This window comes from Thermothelomyces thermophilus, chromosome 3, assembly GCF_000226095.1.
Source record: "Thermothelomyces thermophilus ATCC 42464 chromosome 3, complete sequence".
Taxonomy (NCBI): domain Eukaryota; kingdom Fungi; phylum Ascomycota; class Sordariomycetes; order Sordariales; family Chaetomiaceae; genus Thermothelomyces; species Thermothelomyces thermophilus.
In genome coordinates this window covers 996474-1018755 of record NC_016474.1, presented here as the reverse complement: position 1 = coordinate 1018755, position 22282 = coordinate 996474, and the positions used below count along the sequence as shown (strand labels likewise).

At 58.3% G+C, this 22282-nt stretch overlaps 6 protein-coding genes across 6 annotated transcripts; 4 read left to right on the top strand and 2 right to left on the bottom strand.

Moving 5' to 3' along the window:
- The first annotated feature begins 520 nt into the window (after positions 1 to 520).
- On the top strand, positions 521 to 2034 carry MYCTH_2303602 (uncharacterized protein). The gene is made up of 3 exons (XM_003662632.1): positions 521 to 794; positions 851 to 1286; positions 1347 to 2034. Exons 1-3 carry the CDS (start codon positions 792 to 794, stop codon positions 1760 to 1762), a joined length of 855 nt encoding a protein of 284 aa, XP_003662680.1. The 5' UTR covers positions 521 to 791; the 3' UTR covers positions 1763 to 2034.
- A 4642-nt stretch (positions 2035 to 6676) lies between these two features.
- MYCTH_2303597 (uncharacterized protein) lies at positions 6677 to 9060 on the top strand. The gene is made up of 2 exons (XM_003662631.1): positions 6677 to 8754; positions 8848 to 9060. The coding sequence occupies exons 1-2, from the start codon at positions 6795 to 6797 to the stop codon at positions 9003 to 9005; spliced, it is 2118 nt and encodes a 705-aa protein (XP_003662679.1). The 5' UTR covers positions 6677 to 6794; the 3' UTR covers positions 9006 to 9060.
- An 890-nt stretch (positions 9061 to 9950) lies between these two features.
- On the bottom strand, positions 9951 to 11192 carry MYCTH_50254 (uncharacterized protein; the record flags this gene model as incomplete). Its single annotated transcript, XM_003662630.1, has 2 exons — positions 9951 to 10541; positions 10692 to 11192. Coding segments are annotated over 2 exons (1092 nt in total), but the record flags the coding sequence as incomplete, so codon positions are not given.
- Positions 11193 to 14649: 3457 nt separating this feature from the next.
- MYCTH_2303596 (uncharacterized protein) lies at positions 14650 to 17374 on the top strand. The gene is made up of 2 exons (XM_003662629.1): positions 14650 to 14943; positions 15192 to 17374. The coding sequence occupies exons 1-2, from the start codon at positions 14884 to 14886 to the stop codon at positions 17220 to 17222; spliced, it is 2091 nt and encodes a 696-aa protein (XP_003662677.1). The 5' UTR covers positions 14650 to 14883; the 3' UTR covers positions 17223 to 17374.
- MYCTH_2303595 (uncharacterized protein) lies at positions 17375 to 19473 on the bottom strand. Its single transcript, XM_003662628.1, has one exon. It carries the CDS (start codon positions 19341 to 19343, stop codon positions 17526 to 17528), a length of 1818 nt encoding a protein of 605 aa, XP_003662676.1. The 5' UTR covers positions 19344 to 19473; the 3' UTR covers positions 17375 to 17525.
- Positions 19474 to 19629: 156 nt separating this feature from the next.
- MYCTH_2303593 (uncharacterized protein) lies at positions 19630 to 22279 on the top strand. Its single transcript, XM_003662627.1, has 5 exons — positions 19630 to 20023; positions 20078 to 20105; positions 20173 to 20745; positions 20804 to 20878; positions 20928 to 22279. The coding sequence occupies exons 1-5, from the start codon at positions 19949 to 19951 to the stop codon at positions 21902 to 21904; spliced, it is 1728 nt and encodes a 575-aa protein (XP_003662675.1). The 5' UTR covers positions 19630 to 19948; the 3' UTR covers positions 21905 to 22279.
- The last annotated feature ends 3 nt before the right edge of the window (positions 22280 to 22282 follow it).

Sequence of the window (22282 nt, the reverse complement as noted above, 5' to 3'; positions counted from 1 at the left end):
GCGGGCTCCGAAGCGCCGGGCCTCAGAAAGTCGAAATCCGGGGAGAGTTGCGCGTTCCGGCAGAGGAACCAGACGCTCCCTCTGGATTCCCCCGAGCGAAAAGAGAAAAAAAAGAACGCGGGAAGGACTTCCAGATCCTGAATTTATGGCGACCGTTGCACCCGCTTGTCGCTTGCTGGAAGAAGCAGCGTGGAAGGCAATCCGCTGCAGCTTGGGTTCAATCAAGATGCTCCCGCCGCTGAGGTCAAGCGCACCACCCATGCTTCCCCTTTTTGGCTACTAACCTTTCTGGATCCGGACAAGGGTTTATTATCGACCCTTGTTTGGTGGGGGTGGAAGCCAGTGAGGGGTCTTTGGAGGAGTGGGTCCCAGCAGGGCAGTGAGAAGTAATCCGTGCTGCAGCCCCACGGCAGTCGCACGCCACAAACGTGGGCCCATCCCCGCCGTTGTGGCTGCACAGTACCTACCCCGGCTGGTTGTCCGGTTGGTTTGTTTACTTCCAACTTATCCAGCCAGCGGCCATCTCCTCTGCTGCCCAATAGCAGCTCCCCCCTCGATGACGACAAAGACTACCTGACGCTTCAGAACATCGATAGTTTCTGGTCAATGAAGTCACCCGAATTCGGGACACATTTCGACGTCCACTCTTGGCTGGAATCGACGTTCCATCAGGCACTATCCTAGTCACGGAGTACAGGGCATCTCACAGAATCGAGCAACGCAGCACCTAAGGTGCATCCTCCTCGATATCATCCGGGTCTACAATCTCTCGTGCGCATTTCACTATAGACATGGTAGGTAAAAAATATTGGAGGTCCTTCAGCTTACTGAATTGCTGACTCGGGTGCAGTCAGTGCCTTCAACGTACAAACCGTCTCCCCTGGGTTATGGGACCGGGTCCGCTCGGTCCTCGCCGTTTCGCCGACCGCAATCACCCGCATCGGCTGCACCTCTGCGGCAGACTACACCATCAGCAACACCGACAAAGGAAGGGTTCTCTGAAGTCCGCGCGAAGTTCATGGGCAGCTCAGTCACAAGCCCAACACCGCAAGAGCCCCGAACATCTCGAGGACATGCAACAGTCGAAGATGGCCTGAATACACATGTTCTCGAACAGCGCAGCATACCTCGACCGACGACCTCAAACTCGGTAGGCCACGGCAACGCGCTTTCCCAGTTACAGCCCTCGCAGGTCCGCACGATGCGGGAGGCGTTCCAGATTCTTGATCGCGACAGCGACGGCGTCGTAACTAGGGAAGACGTCGCGGATATGCTCAATCAACTGGGTACGACAAGACACAACACTCTTCTTCTTCAATAAACTCTGGCTAACGATGGGATTCTAGGGCTTCCATCGAGTGCCGGAGATATCTCCCACTTCTTCCCTCCGTCGGCACCGCAGACCATGACAATGGCGTTGTTTCTCAACTCGATAGCATCATCCTTGGCCGCCTTATCACCGAGCTCGGAGCTTCTGTCTGCCTTTTCAGCGTTCGATGACGACGACAGCGGTCAAATTGACGTCGCAGAGCTAAGGGATGCATTACTGCACACAGCACCAGAGCCTGGCCAGGAGCCTTTGACGGCGCTGGACGTCGAGAAGGTGATTGCTGGTTTCACAGGGCGCAGGGCTTTCAGCAAACACACAGCAGCAGGCCTGGGCAAGCGGGGAGAAGTATTCAGGTACCAGGATTTTGTCAACACGATCGCTGGTGGAAACGGGACTGCCGCGCAGGCTCCTCACGATTCGGAGGACGAATGAGTCCATTCGGTGTGCCAACTCTGCTGTTCGCATCGGTCGTGGGTGGGAGCGATGAACGACAGACCGGAAAGGTGGCTGGGCATTTGACACATGTTGGGGTTTGGCAAACGGTTGGATGGTATCCAGGGACATGCTAACTGATGCTTGTTAACGGTAGTAATAACATAGCAACGACACAATTGGAGCCTATCAAACCTAGGGTAGGCTTTTGGGGGCCAGTCACTGAACTGTTCCCAGCCAATACGAACGACTTGGCCAAGTGTCAGACTGGCCAGGTGCGCCGTGACCGGAGTGTAGCGCTTGTGCATGTGCATTCCGCGCCTAGCGCCGCTCGGCATTGTTGACATATCTCTTTTTTTATTTCGTGCTATGCATCAATAGCCAGGGACACATTCCTAGCGTAGCGTACTCCGGAAAAACTAGTGCATTTGATGATACCGTTTCGAAGCATTTATCCAAGAAACACGCTACAACTAAACGAAATTTCAAAGCGATGACGACAAGGTGCTTCAGACTGAACAAACGACCGCAATCCGAGTCGGCCGGTGCAACCGTGCCGAGTATGGGACGGACCGGCCCACAGAAGTTTCGAGAATCGCTGTCCCAGCCTCCGGCAAGAAACCGCCTACAGTGATATGCCTCGATATCTGAATTCCGCTAACTGAAGCCACCCCTGTTCCGATGCTGCTTGAAGGGTCCGTCACCGCGCCGGCTCCCGCCCGCTGGTCCCCCGCAAGCCACTCCCCACGTCTGCCGCTGGGCGTTTGACAAATGACCTTCGTTCTGCCTACCAATTTCCAGAGCAACGGGCAACCCCAGCCAACCCAATATTTTCTTCGAATCGCGAATCAAGAGGCCCTGGAAGGTGCTTGTGATCTGCCTGAAGGCTGAGCCATGGTTTGAACCCTTTTTGCGACGGTCCCGAGGCGTGATGGGTTGATCAGTCTGTGCCATTTGTCTAATCCGTACTCCGTACACGCTCACGTTTTGAACCGCTACTTCCCCCTACTCCCAGCCATTCCAACAATTCTTTTTTTTTTTATTTTTTATTTTTGCCTGCTCCAAGCTCCCACCGCCAAAAACCGCCCCCCTTCGGTTTTTGGCTACTCGCCCTTCTCACCCAAAAGCGTTGCTCGCAATTGCATGTGCGCCCACTTCCGATAACCTAGGATACCTGGCGCTTCGTACCCTCCCTCAAAACCCTCGCTGCTATTTTTGCCCTGATGCACCGGCAGCGATACACAGCCTGACCTTGTCCCGGGAGTCACGCCGCTTGACGCTTCGTTTTTTGCGGGACCAACCGCATTAAAACAATTGGGACCCCGGTAGTTGCGACTTTTCGCTGCAATACCTCGCAAATGAAGTTTTTCTCCAAAATATCGTCCAAGAAACCAAACTCGGCCGACGAGGAGGAGGACGAGCACTCCGGATTGTACGATTCTTCACAACCATCCTCGCCCACCAAGTCGCCCACCAAATCTCCCGCAAAATCATCGGGTTCACGATCGCCCACCAAAAAGGCCTCCTCGCAGCGCTCCGCCTCGCCGCCCTCACGCGAGCCTAAGCCGCAGTCGCCGCGCACCTCGCGCCCTTTTGCGCGACACCTTTCTGACGCAGGGCGACGTAAAAAGATCGATCCGGACACGCACCCGCTCAACCTGCCTCCCGAACAGCGCAAGCGACTGTCGGAACTGTCTGCCATGAGCGCTCGCAATTCAATGGACGTCGAAAAGGAGACGGTCAACGGAGGTAACCCCTCCTCGCCTCCCTCGCAACCGCCGCCCTATCAGCAGCCGCCGCCGCGGCCGGCGAACCCGCCGTCTCACCAGAATTCTTTCACCGTGCCCGTGGCAAACGGGACCGACGCATCCATTAACGGCGCTGCTGACGAAGCAGTGCCCCCTCCTCCGCCCCATCGATCACAGCCTTCCAGCCCGGTGCAGTCCGAGGCCGAGCAGGCCGAGTCGTTCAAGAATGAGGGCAATAAGTTCTTCAAGGCGGGTGATTACACCCATGCCATCGAGTTCTACACAAAGGGTGAGTCCGAGCAGCAACCGGACTTCGTACAACTCTTCTGAGTGTGTCCGTCCCGTGGTCGGCTAACTTGCATGACAGCCGTCGTCCTTCAGCCCAACTCTGCCACCTACCTAGGCAACCGGGCCGCGGCTTACATGTCGGCCGGCAAGTATAACGAAGCCTTGGCGGACTGCAAGCGAGCTGCCGATCTGGACCCTCACAACTCCAAGATTCTCCTCCGCCTCGCCCGCATCTACACCAGCCTGGGCCAGCCCGAGGAGGCCGTCGCCACGTTTGGGCGTATACGCCCGGCGCCGTCGGCCAAGGACATGGCACCCGCCAAGGAGATGCTTCGTCACGTTCGGGCGGCGCAGCAGGCCCTCGAGGATGGCACGGCAGCTTCCATGGTTCTCCACCCGCTCGACATGGCGGAGAAGCTGCTTGGGCCCGGCGTGCTAAGGCCGAGAAAGTGGCAGCTTATGCGCGGCGAAGCGCTCCTAAAGATGGGTGATGCCAACTCACTCGGAGAGGCACAAAACATTGCCATGTCGCTCCTGCGTCAGAACAACCAGGACCCGGAGGGTCTGGTCCTGCGGGGCCGGGCGCTCTATTCGCAGGGCGATAACGACAAGGCGGTGCAGCATTTCCGGAAGGCACTCAGCTGCGATCCCGACTTCAAAGACGCCGTCAAGTGGCTCCGGACCGTCCAGAAGCTGGAGAGGATGAAGGAGGATGGCAACACGCAATACAAGGCCGGGCGGTGGCAAGCAGCCCTCGACCTGTACACATCGGCCCTCGAGGTCGACCCGACGAACAAGGGAACAAACTCCAAGATCCTTCAGAACAGAGCTCTGTGCCGTATTAAGCTCAAGCAGTACGAGGATGCCATCGCTGACTGCGAGAGGGCCATCAGTCTCGACCCGCAGTACATCAAGGCCCGCAAGACCAAGGCCAACGCCCTGGGCTTGGCCGAGAAGTGGGAAGCGGCCGTTCGGGAATGGAAGGCGATCCAGGAGCTGGACCCCGAAGACCGGACCATTGCCAAGGAGGTCCGGAAGGCCGAGCTGGAGCTGAAGAAGTCCCAGAGGAAGGACTACTACAAGATCCTCGGTATCGATAAGAACGCGACCGACAACGAGATCAAGAAGGCCTACCGCAAGCTGGCCATTGTCCACCATCCGGACAAGAACCCCGGCGACGCCGATGCCGATGCCCGGTTCAAGGACATCAGTGAAGCCTACGAGACATTGATAGACCCTCAGTACGTATTCCGATGCGTTGCTATAGCTCGATGTTGCATGGGACTCGCTCGGTGGCTAACACACATTCCAGGAAGCGCGAGCGCTACGATAGCGGCGTGGACCTGGCCGATCCCTCTGATATGTTCGGAGGAGGCGGCATGGGCGGCGGCATCGACCCAGAGATCATCTTCTCCATGATGGGAGGCATGGGAGGAGGCGGCCCGTTCGGCGGCGGCGGAGGGTTCCCCGGCGGCGCCAGCTTCTCTTTTGATGGCCGCGGCGGCGGCAGAGGCGGCTTCCCCCCGCATGGCTTCCAGTTCCGTTGACAATCCGACAGTGAGGGAGTGTCCACCGATGACGCGGGCGAGGATGGCGATTCTCCCGATGCCGATACCCGCGATGACGGGTGGCAGAGACGGAGCCGAGCCCGAGAAAGGGCGCACAGAGACGGGGCCGGCATCAAGGCGGCGTGGCGGGCCGAGGCTGAGGAGCAAAGGGACAGACGTCTGGAGCGGCTACGTCGGTTCTGGCTGCTGCTTGTTGCTGCCGTCGTGCTTCTTCCTCCGTCTGTCGTAGGCCTGCTGGTGATGGGGGGCGCAATTGTGCACATCTGCATGGGGGCGGTGATGAAGGCGGTTGGGGCGCGTTAGGGGGCGCGGCGCCGCCAGCCGGGCTGTCACTGCGAAGAGATTGGTTGTTTTTACGGACGGGCATAGACGTACCGGCCAGCTCACTACAACATTGATGGAGGCGTTCATGGGGCTTTTCATATTCCAGGCATTCCGTACCCCCTTCATTTTCCCCGGCATGAACACATCATCGGCATTTCCACATACAGATAGACAGGCAGCTGTGGTTTCTATCTCTCGTCGTGGCACGGCATGATTTTTTCCACCCAAGTTTCCCTGCTTTGCTGAATCCCGTGGTGGCGACGCGGTGATTGGCTTGTATAGACTAGGCGTTTGGGTAGTCGGAAACCTGTCTCCAGGTAATCGATCAGGCGGGTCTCAACAACCCCGTTGGGTATTTTTTTTTCCCTTCCCCGAGATATCCAACTTCAACAAAGCATTCTGAAAGCATTCATCTACGGAGCAACAGACAGATCTCGGGGCCGGCCCGTCCCGCTTGCAACTCTGTTCTCGGCACTGCTTGCAACTCGTCGGTGCTTACTCTGGTACCGAGACCTGAAGGTTTGTCGTCCCGCAATGTACGGATTTTGTATTCTGTACGTAGATATCTGTATAACTATTAGTAGGTGAGATAAGTACGGAGCAGTCCGTACTCGATACACAGCACAAGCAAGTAGTGTGCGCAGTACATAGTAATGCAGCCCGTCGCCCGGGGTGGGGCCAGTTCCAATTCGGGTTCCGGAACCATGGCGGCTTTCGACCGGGTTGTGGGGCACAGCGAAGCTTTGACCCCTGGTTCGATCTGGAGGCCACGATTCACTTGCACTCCGCAAAAAAAGCGACGGCGCGGACTGGACACCTGTGTGGTAATAAAAGTGGAAGCCGCCACATTGCACTCTTTACACAGTAGTTCGCACACGAGTGCGGACTTCGCTCCTTTTACCCCTACACATCGGCCGGCTTGTCCCCGAATTGGATCTGGCCTTTTCGCGCAGATGCCGGGTTGGGCCTGCCTCTTGTTCTTCTAATTGCTTCAATCTCGTTATTCTCTGTCGAAGGCCCCTGCTTTCTGAATCCGTTGTTCGACTTGTTCGAGGAGTTAACCGCACGGGAATTGAAGACCACGAGTCTTAACGAGTGCCCGCCATGAGCACCGACTACGCCTACGACGAGGAGGGCGTCCTCTGGCCCTTTTTCGTCTTCACCCTCGCCCTGATTGTCACCATCCCCCTCACATTCCTTCTAGTCAAGCGGTCGCGAGACCCAGCAGCCTCCTTCCCGCGCATCCAGACGAGCTTCAAGCATGCCCACACAGACACGGTCGACTCCCTGCGTAAGCAAGAGAGGCGCAAGGATAGGAAGATCTGGCTCCTGTTCGCCGTCATCGCGGGCTGGGCCGTCATGGGCTACATGCTCTATCTCATCCAAACGACCGACGCGCCGACCCACAAGATTTGGAACCCCTATGAGATCCTGAACCTTCCCGAGACGGCGACCGAGAAGCAGATCAAGAGCACCTACAAGAAGCTCTCCCTCCGCCTGCACCCCGACAAGGCGAAACCGGACCCCTCCAAGAACGAGACGATCGAAGACCTGACCGCCCGCTACGTCGAGATCTCCAAGGCGTACCAGGCTCTGACGGACGAGGAGATCCGTAACAACTACATCCAGTACGGCAACCCGGACGGCAAGCAGGGTTACAGCATCAACATTGCGCTGCCAAAGGTCATCGTGTCGGACGGCAACGGCAAGTACGTCGTCCTCCTCTACTCGGCCCTCTTCGGCGTCCTGCTTCCCTACTTGGTCGGGTCCTGGTGGTACGGCACTCTCCGGCGCTCCAAGGAGGGCGTCCTGATGGAGAGCGCCAACCGGATCTTCCGCGAGTACAGGGACAACATCGATGAGGGCGGCGTCGTGACCGCGCTCAGCACCGGAAAGGAATTCGAGGAGCTCTTCAAGGGGGACAAGGCCGAGTCGGGCCTCTCCAAGGTGGAATCGCGCATCTTGGCCGAAGGCGAGTTGACTCCGCTGGTTGGCGGTCTGTCCGTCAAGGACAAGGAGACGCTGGAGGATCTCGACAACGGCCCCCGAAGGAAGACGCTAGCACTGCTCTGGGCTTACCTGGGCCGGATCGAGCTGGATGATGCCGAGCTCAACAGGGCCAAGTTTGCCGTCGCCCCGATCGCGCACTCCCTCAACAAGGCCTTCAACGCCATCGCGCTCGCCTACATGAACACCGGCCCGCTCCTCGCCTCTTACTACACCAGCCAGCTCCTGATCCAGGCGCTCCCTCCCAAGTCGTCGCCCCTCCTCCAGTTGCCCTACTTCACCCCGGCCGTCGTCAGAGCTGTCGAGGGCGATTCGCGGATCCATACCAGCGTTCAAGACTTCATGGACAGGCCAGACGCGAAGCGGCGCAGTTTGGTCGTCGGCAAGGGCCTCCTGAGCGAAGAACAATACCGGGAAGCTGTCAGCGTAGCCAAGCAGCTCCCCTTCCTGCGCGTTGCCAAGGCCTACTTCAAGGTCACGGGCGAGCGCTTCATCGTCCCCTCCTCGCTCGTCACGCTCGTTGTGAAGGGTCGTTTTGTGCCACCCGGGAGCGAGAAGGTCCCTGACATCGACCCCAACGATCTGGAGGACGTCGACCCGGCCGAAGACGATCTCGAGGCCATCTCGGGGCGCAAGACGCAAAGACTCGTCGGCAAGGACGAGAAGACGGGCAAGCCCATCTACGAGTCCGTCGAGGCCGAACACATTCCCGCCCCTCTCGCCGCCGCTCCCTTCTTTGCGCGCGACCACAGCCCTCGCTGGCACGTGTTCCTGACCGACTCGAAGCAGGGGCGCGTCGCGGTCCCGCCCTTCACGTTTGCGCAGTTTGACCGCCCCATCTTCGAGGCCGACGGCCGGACGCCCACGTTCGCCATGCAGACGCTCAAGGCGCAGTTCCAGGCGCCGCCGCAGGCCGGTCACTACACGTTTGTCATGCACGTCGTGTGCGACAGCTACGTCGGGTTCGACACCAAGATGGAGGTGACGCTCATTGTGGAGGAGGCGAGCAAGGCTGCCGCGATGGCGGCCGAGGACGAGATCAGTGAGCCAGATGAGGGTGAGTTATTTTTTCTTTTCTTTTTCTTTTTTTTATTAGAAAAAAATCTCTGCTCATTTCAAAAAAAGATATGATGCTGACTTTTCCGTTAAGACTCCATCGCGGGCATCATGCACGCCGCAAAGGGCGGCCAGACGAAGAAGAGGCAACCAGCTAGCGACGATGATGAGGACTCGGACGAGGAAAGTGGAACGGACGACGACGATGATGATACCAGCGTCACAAACACGGACACCGAGCCGGAGAATTAGAATGGGTTTGATCTGGGGGCTTTTGGCTTGGTTTATTCCGGTTGATAATTGTACATTCAGGCGTTCTCCGTTGTTGTAGCACTGCTGTCGTGTGCATGTGGCATTGGTACTTACTGTTCAATATATATGTACGTTGTGTACATGGCGTGATTTCCCATCATAGACGAACAAGACTGTTGGCTGTCAGGTTGGCTCGAGTCGCTTTCCTGAAACACATTTGGTGCTTCGAGCTGGCACAGACAAAATCCATCACAGTGGCACGTTTCATGTCGCCTCTCGGGGGTGACTGGGTGGAAATGCGACGCAGGGGCAGACCTGAATGGGACGATTCCATGGTTCAGTATTACGGTGTCCAGCCGACTCAGCCGTGTCCCATCATAATAGGGGGCACGAAGCCAATGCCTCCTTTTTCCGAGGCTGGGCTACACTAGCACAGGACGCTGACTTTGGGCTTCCGAGTCAGAGCATCCGTTCGAGTCCGTCTCGTCGGCCAATCCGTTCGCGAAAATGCCCGTTGTGGATGTTTTTCAATCAAACTCCGGTCATCTTTGCCGGCTCCTGCTTGTCTGATCGCACCGGGTATCTGCCAGCCTCAAGCAGTCCCATCTCCTAACTCACCCACCAGAAAGGAAACGACCGAAGTGAGGGCAGCCAGGCAAAAGGGAGTACCCCATGCCTGGCGAAACGATGGTCGCAGGTCCGAACCGGTGCGAAACTGCCTCGTCTGGAATTTGCGTATTACCTCATGACTGCCTCCCGTTAACTCAACAGAGTCGGCCAAGGGAGCATCTGCTCTTTTCATGTCTGTTTTTCGCCATGGCGCCCAAAGGCCTTCTCCCTTTATATATATATATATTTTTTTCCCTTTCCATTCTTATCTTCTTTTTTTTCTTCTATTCAATCAAAATATGAAATGGTGGGTATCATCCATGATTGCTCCGGGCTCTAGCCGTCCTTTTCAAACGCATCGTTCAGATAGCCGACGAAGCTCTCGCGCAGCCGCTCGGCCGCCAACTTGCCGACCGCCTCGAGCCCGATGCCGCCGCGGTTCAGCGCCACGAACGCCCTCCGGTACCGCTGCAGCTGCGGCAGCCCGACCTTCTTGCCGGGCAGCTCGACCACCAGGTCGCTCTCGCCCTCGGCCTCCTGGACGCCCGCCGCGGGGTTGCTCGCGCGGGGCAGGGCGACGGTGCCGCCGCCCTCGTCGGGCTGCCGCTCGAGGATCTTCTTGACAATGTCCTGCGTCTCGCGCTCCAGCACGTACAGGTAGTCGCCGCCGGGGTCCTTGTCGCGCTGCACGGTCGACTGGTTGGGCTTGACGGGCTTGCGGCCCTCGCCGGCGATGGCGTCCCAGATCTTGTCGAAGACGGCCCTGGTCTGGGCCTCGTCGTCCTCCCAGATGAGCGTGAACAGCGGCGAGTCCCAGCGGTTCATCGCGTTGGGCTCCTCGTAGCGGAAGACGAGGTTCTCCCAGTTGGAGGGCTCGTACGGCTCCTCGTCGTCACCGTCGCCGCTGCCGCCTTCTTCAAGATCTGCCTTCTTCTCCACACCTTGTGGTTCTGACACTTCCCCTGTTTGTTGTTGTTGTGGTTGTTGTTCTGGCTGTTGTGGCACCCCTCTCCCGTCCGCGTTTCCCCCCGTTTCCTCTCTTCTCCCCGTTGGACCGCGTTCCCCCCCCTCCTTGACCGTCCTTTTCCTTGCAAGCCGCGCTTCGTTGACCCGCCTGGCACGCTCGACGCCGGCGCCGATCTGCAACACGCAGCTCCCCGTCCGCACGTTCTTGGCCTCGCAGTAAAGCTGGTACCGCCACCCCTTGATGTAGTTGAGCCCGTCGAGGATGACGATGTCGCGCGGCGAGAGGACGCGCTTGACGGCGCCGTAGATGGCCGCGCGCGCGTCCTTCTCCGATGCGTTGGCCGACCGCACGTGGGCGGGCAGGCTGGCGGGAGAGAGGTCGTAGACCGTGCGCGGGATGGAGAGGGTGCTGTCGGAGATCAGGTGCAGACGGTAAGGCGGTCTGGGGCTGCTCGAGGGGTTTGGCGACGGGTTTTTTTGCTGCTGTTGCTGTTCTTGTTGTTGCTGATGCTGTGATGATGATTGCGAGGTGAGGCGGGTGGAAAGATAATCGTAGAGTTGGCGGGCGCGGGTGGTTTTGCCCGATGTGGGGAGGCCGGTGATGATTATGAGCTTCGAAGTTGAGAAAGATGAGGGGGGGTTCGTTAGCCGAATGAGCAGGGAGAAAGGGTGTGCGAATTGGACTCACTGGCATGGCTACGGGTTGTGTTGAGCTATCTTGTCCATGAGGGTCCCTTCGCTGCAGAGCGTGTAAAGTTGCCCGTTCGAGGTTGAGCAATTATGGCGGGGTCGTCAGTGTATTCCGTAGTGTACTGATTTTACTGTAATCCGTACACTACACTAGGTATACCGACTTGGCCCCACAATGGAGGGGCATTTCCTTCCGGACCCACTCCAGTTCCGCCCCTGGTCGTGGCGGGGTTGTCAGGGCTAGTAAAACTTACAGTCTCCATTCAACATGTCTTTCGAATCACGTTTACCCACGCCACTTCAGACAGTTCATTGCTGATTCACAAAAACTTGCGAGTATTAACATTCAGATATGGGAAAAGAAATGGTGGCAGAAGAGACAGCTATTCAATTGCAGTAAAGCATTCACTAACGAAGTACTCGGTTGATTTCTCACAACACGCACTCACGAGCAGAGATTCGTCCGAGGAAACGTCGTGTTGTTCCTGGCACGCTCGGCATCGTAGCCTTTTTCAAAGCTGGTAGGGAAGTGCCGAGTGGTTCCGACCAGCGAGATGGGATTTTGCTGTGGTGGAGCCGAGGTCTGATGACACGTGGAAACCTTGCGTTTAACTAATTATGACCGCTTTGGTTTGCTCCGGAACTTCCGCGCCTCAGTGTTCTCGAGAATGTATGCCGTATATATACGGACCGTACATGTACCGTACCCTATAGCTCTCTGGCATCAGACCCGCAGTATTCCGCACTCCAGACGGTGGCTTGCAGCCGGAAAAAGAATGGGGGTTTCTGGGGAACTTGCGCTGCTGCTGCGAGGTGGCAGTTTGCATGGCTGCTATGCAAATGCAGGTCAGCGTGGAGCGGCAAGATGCGTCCAATCCAAGACTTGCATGACCTGTGTCTCGTTCTTTGACCTCTCGTGAATGACTTCACAAGGTTCCATTACTGTGGATGGGTTACCAGGCCTGGTTGCTAAGGTTGTTTACAAAACACAAAATACCCAGGCACATACACTACTGTATAGCGCATGGCAGGCTCTGCCCTTCCATAGGGCTGATTGGCATGCCGTCTCCTCCCCGCTGCGCCCACTTCGACTCGGAGATGTATCCGCATCGAGTGTTTTGGCCGTTACAATAAAGTAATAATGCAACTACATCACAATACTGTATATATTGAGGATTGCAGACATCAGAGTCGAGCATCCAGCGTGGCCGCGTATAGAAAGGTGCTAGATGGGCAAGACAGTGATTTGTCGTAATTCCGCCTATCGGCCGAGACGATGTCACGGCGTTGCCGTTGCTGGGTTCCTTATATAAGCGTCTTGTCTTCTGACCCGCGGCTTCGGTAGGAACAAGAGGATTGCCGCATACCAGACGCCACAGCAAGCGGATGTTGTTCTTGACCCCGGATCCTTGGCTCTGCACTGCACGCTGATAAATTTACCTACCGTTTTGAGTAACACACATCTCACGTGCGCATGCACAATACCGTGTACACTGCGGATCAGATCAGGTTTTGTGCTTGTCCGTGTGCGAGGTATGGAGGATGTAGGACGGCATCTAACCCGTACACACAGCCTATTCAATGCTCCAGATGCAGGCACACAAGTCCTGACGAGAATGAGAAGGCATCAGATGAGAGAAAAAAGAAAGAAACGGGGGTTCGACTGTGGTGGGATATTTCCGAGGTGTTGCTTAGAAACCAAGCCTTTTTCCTCGTGTTCCCCGGCATGTCGCAGCAGGCATGTTTGAATCTGAAAAAAAAAAGTCCCTACATGTAACGGAGCGGCATTCCGATCTCCCCGCCGTCGGGGTGTTGTCCAATGCGACCCACAATTTCACTTCCGTGCACAGCTCAACTAGCGTGCTGTGCTAAGGGTGGCCCGTGCATGGTCTACACTACGCTCCGACGCTGGCTCCGTACCCAACGCGCCCTTCAGGTCAGGCATTGGCGGCTTGGAACTAGTGTAGCGCTGTGTGAGCGCCCACTCCATGTCTCGTTGGAACCTTATTCTTACCTGAAGTGCATGAGACGCCCCGGTCTTGGTGTTGGCAGTGTTCATCCACCTAGATTGCTCCGGGGTTGCCTGTTTGTGATGTCGATTGCACTCGGGCAGCAGTACAGTAGACGCCGAGTTGGGGACGAAGTACGGGGTGTCTCACTTTCTTCTACTGGATCATTTTGGCCTCGACGATCCTCCCCTCCGTAGTTTTTATTCTTCTAGTCTCGTGTGGTCTGCGGAGTACACGCTAGACACTCAATTTGAGTCTCCCAAAATCGGCCACAGAATCAAATGAAAACCTGAACAGAAAAGGAAATGAACACAATCATAACCACAGAAGACAATGGAAAGAGCAATGTCGAAATCTGTAGACAGTTGCGCGACACTGTTTCAAGCCACCCAAAGTCCCTGCGCTTGCAATTGTGATGAACGGGCGCAAACGCCCACGCAGGGAAGGTTTCTGGAACAAGCCGCCATGTCTGCGGACCCTGTGGTGGTGTAATTGCATGCTGTGCGCCCTCGCTCGACGCGATAGCGTCGACGAATCACAGGCGCGGGCAACAATTAAGCTTTCCGGCACCCCCCTGTGTGCCCTGGTGCTGGGAGCCTCGCCAAGAGGTAGCAATCTCGCTGGCGCATCGAAAACGCCTTCGCACAGGTAGCCCAAAGAGGAAATACCCCTGTCATGGTCCCCATGGTGGGCCAAGCCCATGGTAGTGTACGAGTAAGCCGGTACCTGCACACTTGAACGTGGACCTCGAACTGCCGCGCCCTACCCGGCTTGCTTTCTTCACCATGACCTCTCTGCTCACGAGCTGGCCACTGATCGGCCTCAGGTACTCGAGTAACGAGAGAGGCTGTGGACTAGGGATCAGGGGCTGTGACTCGACTTACCACGCCGTCGGCTGCCGGGGGTTGCTTGGCACTTGCCTTGAGATCCGCCACGACTACACTACTGCACCACGCCAGGCCCTCCTCGGGAAGCCCTACCTTACCGCGGAACACGAAACAGCCCACCTCGCAGGTGCGGAAGGGGAAAGTGCCTGGGGGAAAGGAGCTGCAGAACTACGGGGCGGACGTGCACCGCGTCTGGTCATGTCCACTGCGGCTTCCTCAAACTGCAACTTCGAGACCTCCTCGCTTTAAGAAGTCGCCAACCCTCCAGGGCTCTCCCGCGGGCGCTCCCCGAGCCATTTTTCCAGTGAAACACCCACACTCCCGGCTCAGGGCGACGACGAACCGCGAGCTCAGCTGTCACCCGCGACCGGCCCACCACAGGCGACCTGCCCGTCTTGTCCAGGTTGTGTGAGAAATCGTGCCGCATCGAGGACGCGCCGCCATCCTTCTCGCTCGTTCCCCCTCGCCCTGTCTTTTTTTGGGCCGGACCCAGCCAAGGCTGTTTCTTGTTGCCTTTGGGACTGGAACTGGAACTAGCCTTGTCGGTGACGACTAGTCTGAAACGCTCTTGTCTCGCTGCGGGACGATCCATGAGGCTTCAACCGCAAAGAACGTGACGGAAGGAGCCGTCTGCACCATCCCCATCATCCGGCGCGCCGCTTCGCCGCGCTCGATACCATATCCGGCGTCCACCTACCTGGCCTTAGTATCCCGAAGATGGTCTACTGCGGAAAACCGAGCAAGGGGTGTTCCAATTGCCGGGAACGCAAGATTCGCGTGAGTCCGTTCTTTCATTCTCGAAGCATGCCCTTTGCCACTGCCTACCTCTCCAATCGTCTCCAGCATCTCAGCTAGTTCTCCTCATCATTCTTTCATCGTCATCATCCTCGTCATCACCACCACCGCCGCCACCACCAACACCACCACCACCATCATCAAACGTTAGCGGCGGCGGCAGCAGCAGCAGCAGCAGCTTATCAACATCGGCGCCGCCATGTCGAGGCTTTTACGCTAACTAAGCAAAGTGCGACCAGAAAGAGCCAGGATGTGGTCAATGCGAAAAGAGGCGTCAGAGGTGTCCTGGCTACAGGAATCTCGTGGATCTCATGTTTCGCGATGAAAGCTCCCACGTCATCAAGAAGGCGAAGGCGAGGGCTCGCAAGAGGGCCAACCTCGCGACCTCGCCGCCCACTCCCCCCCCGGACTCGTGCTGCCTGTCCGCCACCCCCGAGTCTCGCACGAGGCACTTGTCCTTAGTCGTTCCCCCCACGCCAGCATGCAGCAGCTCGGCCGATCGGGATGGTGACCACAATGACGATAGTACCAGCATGCTCATGTCGCCCGAGTCGGGAAGCTGGCCAGTGACGCCGCCAATGGCACAGCTCTACAACATACCGGCGACGTGCCAAGAGGACGGCTTTGCCTACTTCTTCTCGCGATACGTGACAGCGGACGAGACCGTAAGTTGTCAGAGGTTTGACTTCCTCCGAGAGGTCTGGAAGCCCTCACATGACGCCCACAAAGACGGCGTTCTCGCCAGCATGACCGCGGTCGGCCTCATGGGCCTCGCGAGCACCACGCAGTCGCCCTGCTTGATGGATGCCGCGAGAAAGTCGTACTGTACGGCGCTCCGGCTGACCAAACACGCCCTGCAAGATCCGACCGAGGCCGTCAAGGACAGCACCATGCTGTCCGTCCTCATCCTCGGCGTGTTCGAGATCATGGCAGAAAACACCCAGAAAGTAATTACCTGCCGGGCCTTCCAGGAACACGTCAAGGGGGCGGCAGCTCTCGCGCGGATGCGAGGACCGGCCCAGTTCCGGACGGAGGCGGGGAGGAGAATGTTCTCAATGCTGTGCGAGAGAGTGGCAGTCAGTTGCGCCCAGCGCAACGAGCCCATGCCCGAGTTCCTGATCGAACTTGGCAATGAAATGTTGCGGACGGCAGAGAATGAGAAACCGGGCAGCCAGCTGATGGAGCTCAAGTGGAAGGTGCTGAAGCTACGCTACGAGATGAAGAGCGGCTTCTTATCGGATCCCGCAACCATCGTGGACAGGCTGCTCTCCATCGACGAAGAGTTCGAGAACCTCATCGCAGAGCTCCAGCCCCACTGGAAATACCGGATACTCAAAGTAAAACAAGACCACCCGGCCGTCTTTGGCGGCATCTGTCACCGCTACACTTCGATCCAACACGCCAATGCCTGGAACCATATCCGAACCACTCGCATCCTTATTCTCGAAACCATTCTCGCCGAGATATGGCGTGACTTCTCCAGCTTCCCCCCGACGCTCGATTCCGCCCGATACCTCGACATATTCCACAAGGCACGCCGGAAACTGAAACACATTGTTCTCGACGTCGCCGCCAGCGTTCCCCAGCAGCTCGGCCTTATGAACTCGGCCGACGGCAGCATAGGCCGGGGCGACCGCGACAGCGACGGCGACGACGACTGCGAATCCGCGGCACCCATCGCGACCGTCGAGATTGTCTCGACGCCCTCGCCGCCGGTCTCCCCCTCGGCCCGGTCCTCCGATTCGGCGAGTACGAGCGGCCTCTCTGACCCGCTGTCGGCGACCGGCCCGAGGCGGCGCCCTGGCGGCGGCCTGACCATCATCGACGTCGTCAAGGGCCGGGATGCCGAGGATGAAGCCGAGCGGTACATGCTCCTCGTCTCGGCAACGAGCACCATCGTGTGGCCGCTGTTCGTGGCAGGCATGTCGACCGTGTGCTCAGCGGACATGGCAGCTTACGCTGTCGGCCGGCTACGCACGCTGTACATGGAGACGGGGATACGGCAAGCGGACGCCGTAGCCAACATGCTCGAGGAGCATGACATGGTTGCGGGGCTAGAGGTGCCCGTGGCCGGGGCGGAAGACGGAGCAGGTGTCCAGGCCGGAGGGGGGCCGCCCTGGGTGGACATGGTAGGGCTGGGAGGATCCGGACACGAGGCGGACACGGGGCCGGGGATGGGACAAGACTATGACGCGATGCGACCGATGCCCTTGACGAGCCCCGGGATGACAAAACCCGACTCTGACCTGGTCTGGGTGTGATGGTGGACCGCGCCATTGCAAAAGCGGAGAGATGACTCGGCCTGAAGGAACAGAGAGGATGCATGTGATAAATAAAGCCAGTGATACCAAGTGCGGGAGGATTGGCATATCGAACGGGCTGTACTGTACATGCCGGTCATTATATAAGGTATATATATATTCTGATACATGTTTATTCCCCGATTGAACCGCCCCGGCACGAAACAAATGTTCAGCTCCCAGAACTCGATCATATTCTTAGGCCCGCTTTTCCCGATCAACGCCGTGCGATGCTCAAGCAAATTTCCCATTTTCCCTTCCTACTCACCACGAATCGAAGTTCCCAAACCCTCCTCCCATCTTGACTTTTTTCTTTGCCGGTTCTTCCCACGTCTCCACCGATTCCGCGCCACCGCCATCATCTTGCTGCGCAGCAGCAGCAGCAGCGATAGCGTCCTTTAGATACTTCCCAACCCCCTTCGCCTTTTCGTCTCCCACCACCGCCCCGTCGGCACGGATCCTCTTGCCGGTCCAGGTCGTGCGGTCGTCCTCGTTGCCGCCCAGCCGCCTGGCCTCCTCCCGGCTCTTGTCCTCTTCTTCCTTCTTGTTCTTCTCCTTGAGGAACTCCTCGAAGGGGTCGATCAGCACCACCACCTCCTGGATGACAATGTCCTGGAGCGGGCGGTTCGTGCCCTCCTCGACGGGGACGGCCTCCATCTTGTCGAGGGTGGAGTCGGCACCCTCGACGACGCGGCCAAAGACGGTGTGCTTGCGGTCGAGGTGCTTGGCCGGGCGGTAGGTGATGAAGAACTGGGACGAGTTGGTGTTCTTGCCCTTGTTGGCCATGCTGACGACGCCGCGGCCGTCGTGCACGTGGGGGCCCTCGAGCTCGTCGGCGAAGGCCCTGCCCCAGATGCTCTGCCCGCCGCGGCCGGTGCCGGTCGGGTCGCCGCCCTGGATCATGAAGTTGCGGATGTTGCGGTGGAAGCGCACGCCCCGGTAGTAGCCCTTCTGCGCCAGCCGCACAAAGTTCCACACCGCCTTGGGCGCCGTCTCCGTGTGCAGCTCCACCGTCAGCGCCCCCAGGTTCGTCTCCACCCGCGCGTACCCCTTGTGCCTGATCCGCCGCGGCCGGAGCATCCACTCCTCGTCGCTGAGGATGGCCCGCTCGGTGGACGTCGAGGGCGTGAGGCCGGTGGAGGTGAACGAGGCGGCCGTGCGGCCGGTGGTGTAGATGGCCGCGTTGGGAGCGAGCTTCTTCTCCTGGATGGCGGAGGGGGCTCGGGATGCCGGGTTGGCGGCGGCGGTGGTGGTGGTGGTGGAGGAGGAGGATGTCTTCGAGGAGGGGTTGTTGGCGAGGGACTTGGTGATGCGGTTGACGTCGCCGCCGGTCGCGCGGGCCTGGCGGGCGCGCTCGACGGCTTCTTTCGCGCGGAGCACCTTGTCGCCTAACCGGCCGAGGGCGCCGACATTGATGCCGCCCTGCTCGCGCTGCTCGGCCTGTTCCTTGGTGAGCAGAGGAGCGTCCTGCCCTTCCTGGAGGTACCTAAATTGGCCGAGGTCGCGGCTGGCGGCGTTCTGCGGGTCCTGGAGCGTGATGATGTCCTTGCGGGTGAACTCGACGTCGTCGACCAGGTCGCGCCACATCTTGGCCTTGATGTTCATGCGCTCGACCGTCTCCCAGGCGAACACGTTGGCGTAGTTGCCGTGGCGGATGGCGACGATGTGCGTGTTGTCGGTAAACACCTTGAACGTGACGGGGTCGATGAAGTCGCCCTTCCCGTCGGTCGGCGCGGGCGCGCCATTGCGGTCGTCCTGGGCGGCGGTGTCGGCATTGCGGGCGAAATTGAGGCGGATGAGGTCCTTGGCGGCGAGCGGCTCGCCGTTGACGGGGTTCGTCTTGTGCTTCTCCAGCCAGGCGCCAATGACCTCGACATCGAAGATGGTGCCTTGCGGGGTGCAGACGGGGTTCTTGAAAGGCTGGAGACTGGCGGCGCAGAAGTGGAAAGGGAGGCGCTTGAAGCTCGCGTGTGCTGCGCCGCCACCCTGTTTTCGCGCATTCGCCCCGACGCTGGCGCTGTAGGCATCCGTCGATGACCACTCCGAGTGGTTGATGTAAAGCTTGTCGGTGCCTTTTCCCATGCTTGCAGCGTGCGGCGTGCGGCTCGGAGCGACGCTGGGCCGAGGATGGAGAAGGAAGTCGAGGTCGAACTCTAATAAAGTAGGTTTGCGAATGGCAAGTTGTTGGATGCGCTTGCTATCTTATCGGAAACCCTTGCTGCCTGTGCTGCCTGTGTGCCACTGGCTCCCGCGCTTGCAGCGGGCGCGGCTAGGCACACAGCAAGGGAGCCACAGTGTCGATTTCTTCTACCGCAGGAGTTCCATACGGCCAACGCTGTGGGCCCAGCTAACTCGGTTGGAGACCCAAGCTTGCGCAGCACCCAACTCGAGCCCATCATATCCGGCCACCCAAACTCCGTCATAGGAGCTTGAGGATCTTATTCCACATGCCTCTCAACCTCTGTCAGTGAACAGGAAGCTGCCATTTCGAGGCAGAATCACGACTCTCGGACATTAGTCCGTGGCCAGACTATATCTCTTTTCCCTTTTCGTTATTTTTCCCCCCCTTCCTCTCTTAAATCTAGAAGCTTGGATTCTCGGCCACGTTGCTCCCTCCAACCGTCATCGAGCCCCGAGACCTTCAACGCCCCGAAACAGAGGCCCGAGCCCTCAACACGCCGCCGAACATGAGGCGCTGGGCCAGTTCACTCCTTTTGCTGCTCTTGTCGCTCTGGACAGCGGCAGCATTGGAGATCAAGCTAGTAAGCGCTGCCGTTCTCGGGCCTCTCGGGCGTTGCTAACACGAGGGGCAACAGGACCAGACAGACAATCAACGATGCGCCGGTTTGTCGAACCACTCATTACGCACGACCCATCCCCGAGAACATCTTCTGACAACTACCCGGTACAGGAATGTATAGCAAAAGCTCGTGGGGAGGCCCTGTCGATCCCTACATCCACGTCAAGTTTACCGGCGTCGGCAAAGACCAGGGCGACGACCCCATGGTCAGCCTGCTCATCTTCGACTGGAAGGACCAAGACTTCCTCAACGTGCTGCCGGACGGCGAGGATAGGGCGGCCATCTGCCAGCCCGAGTACGTCGAAGCCGGGTTATGCAACGAGACCGACATTGGCAAGTTCCTCGTCTCGCCTAATGCCACCGACCAGTCGGTCAACGTCATCTTGACCAAGGCTGTCCACCTCAAGGACTCGGCTCCGATCAAGTATCCCATCACCAAGACGGGCTACTTCTGTGTCGTCACCGAGAAGTTTGGCGCGACCACCTACGAGGCCATCGTCGAGTTCCGCAACGCCTATGGCGAGCTCCCGGCGACCCAGATCCCGAAGCTGCCGTTTTATGGGGGGATCACGATCGCATACGCCCTGGTGCTAGTGTACGTGCGACGGACAGCGGGACCAGGACACGGGCTGACGACTCGCAGGTTCTGGGGCTTCTTGTACTTCCAACACAGGTCCGACATATGTAGGTGCAACCAAAGCTGACCCCTTTTTGACCTTCCCGGTCGCTAACTGCAAAGCAGTGGCCGTCCAAAATTACATCACCGCCATTCTTATCTTCTTAGTGGTCGAGATGCTCATGACCTGGGGGTTTTATGGTACGGGTGTCCTTCTCTCGCCCGGTTGAGCGATCACTGACCCTTCCAGACTATCTCAACCGCCACGGATCCAACGTCGGCTCCCAGGTGCTGCTCGTTGTTGTCGCCATCCTCAACGCAGCCCGTAATTCCTTCTCGTTCTTCCTCCTCCTGATCGTCTGCATGGGCTACGGCGTCGTCAAGCACACTCTCGGCCGCACCATGATCTACGTCCGGTGGCTCGCCATCGCCCACTTTGTCTTCGGCATCGTATACGCTATCACCAGCCTGGTGGTTAACCCTGACACCGCAGGACCCTTGGTGCTGCTCGTCGTGCTCCCGCTCGCGGGCACGCTCACGGCTTTCTATGTCTGGACGCTCAACTCGCTCAACTGGACCCTCAAGGACCTGCGCGAGCGCAAGCAGCACGTCAAGGAGACCATGTACCGCAAGTTGTGGTGGTGCATCCTCATCTCCATCATCGTCATCTTCGCCTTCTTCTTCTTCAATTCCTTCTCCTTCGCCTCGGCCAGCGACCCGGACTACGTCCCCTTCCACTGGAAGACCCGCTGGTTCGTGCTCGACGGCTGGCTCAACCTGGTCTACTTTGCCGACGTGGCCTTCATCGCGTACGTCTGGCGCCCGACGGCGAATAACCGGCGCTTCGCCATGAGCGACGAGATCGCCCAGGAGGACGACGGCACGTTCGAGATTGCCAACCTGGACATTGGCAACCCCGACGAGTCGGATGACGAAGACGAGGAGGCCAAGATCGGGAGTGGGAAACAGCAGGGACAAAACGGGGGTCAGGCCCAAAGCTCCGCGGCTGGTGGGCAGGCGCAGCAATCCGCCCAGCAACAACAACAACGGTCTTCGCAACCGTCTGGGGCGGCCTCGTCGGCGGCAAGGAAACCGTCCCAGCCGGTGTCGAGGGAGTCGCTGGATGGCGAGACCATCTTTGCCGTAGGCGAGGATGGCAAGTTCTCCGATGAGGAGGACGACGACAACGAAGAGGAGTCCGGGCAGTTGGTCAAGGGGAGGAAGTGAAAAAAAAAAGGGGGGGGGGGGTGTGAGCTATTTCACGAGTGAGGGGTCCTTGAGAGGTTTATGCGACACGGGCATTTTGAAGAATGCAGGATTCGAATGTACTATAATTCGTGGTGACTGGCGTTGTCGGGCGGATCTTCTCGGTTTCTGTTTCTCGCATCGCGATTTTCCCAGGGCTATTATTATGGTAATAGAAATGTTGACGACGCGGTGGCCTGTATCAGATGATATTCAGACAATTATCAAGCCTCTGCAGATTGTGGACCGAGGCTAACTACAGGTGAGTCCAGGTTATTTCCCACACTTTGGTTCTTCCTCCTGGTCTCGTCCTCTCTCCATCCAACGCTGCCCGCCTGGTTTTCAACTCGCATGGATCGT

Coding starts and splice junctions, on each gene's coding strand:
- MYCTH_2303602 (XM_003662632.1), top strand. Junction 1,287..1,346: donor GGATATGCTCAATCAACTGG/GTACGACAAGAC, acceptor ATGGGATTCTAG/GGCTTCCATCGAGTGCCGGA.
- MYCTH_2303597 (XM_003662631.1), top strand. CDS start 6,795: ATGAGCACCGACTACGCCTACGACGAGGAGGGCGTCCTCTGGCCCTTT. Junction 8,755..8,847: donor GATCAGTGAGCCAGATGAGG/GTGAGTTATTTT, acceptor TTTTCCGTTAAG/ACTCCATCGCGGGCATCATG.
- MYCTH_2303596 (XM_003662629.1), top strand. CDS start 14,884: ATGGTCTACTGCGGAAAACCGAGCAAGGGGTGTTCCAATTGCCGGGAA. Junction 14,944..15,191: donor GCCGGGAACGCAAGATTCGC/GTGAGTCCGTTC, acceptor AACTAAGCAAAG/TGCGACCAGAAAGAGCCAGG.
- MYCTH_2303595 (XM_003662628.1), bottom strand. CDS start 19,343: ATGGGAAAAGGCACCGACAAGCTTTACATCAACCACTCGGAGTGGTCA.
- MYCTH_2303593 (XM_003662627.1), top strand. CDS start 19,949: ATGAGGCGCTGGGCCAGTTCACTCCTTTTGCTGCTCTTGTCGCTCTGG. Junction 20,106..20,172: donor AGACAATCAACGATGCGCCG/GTTTGTCGAACC, acceptor TACCCGGTACAG/GAATGTATAGCAAAAGCTCG. Junction 20,746..20,803: donor CCAACACAGGTCCGACATAT/GTAGGTGCAACC, acceptor ACTGCAAAGCAG/TGGCCGTCCAAAATTACATC.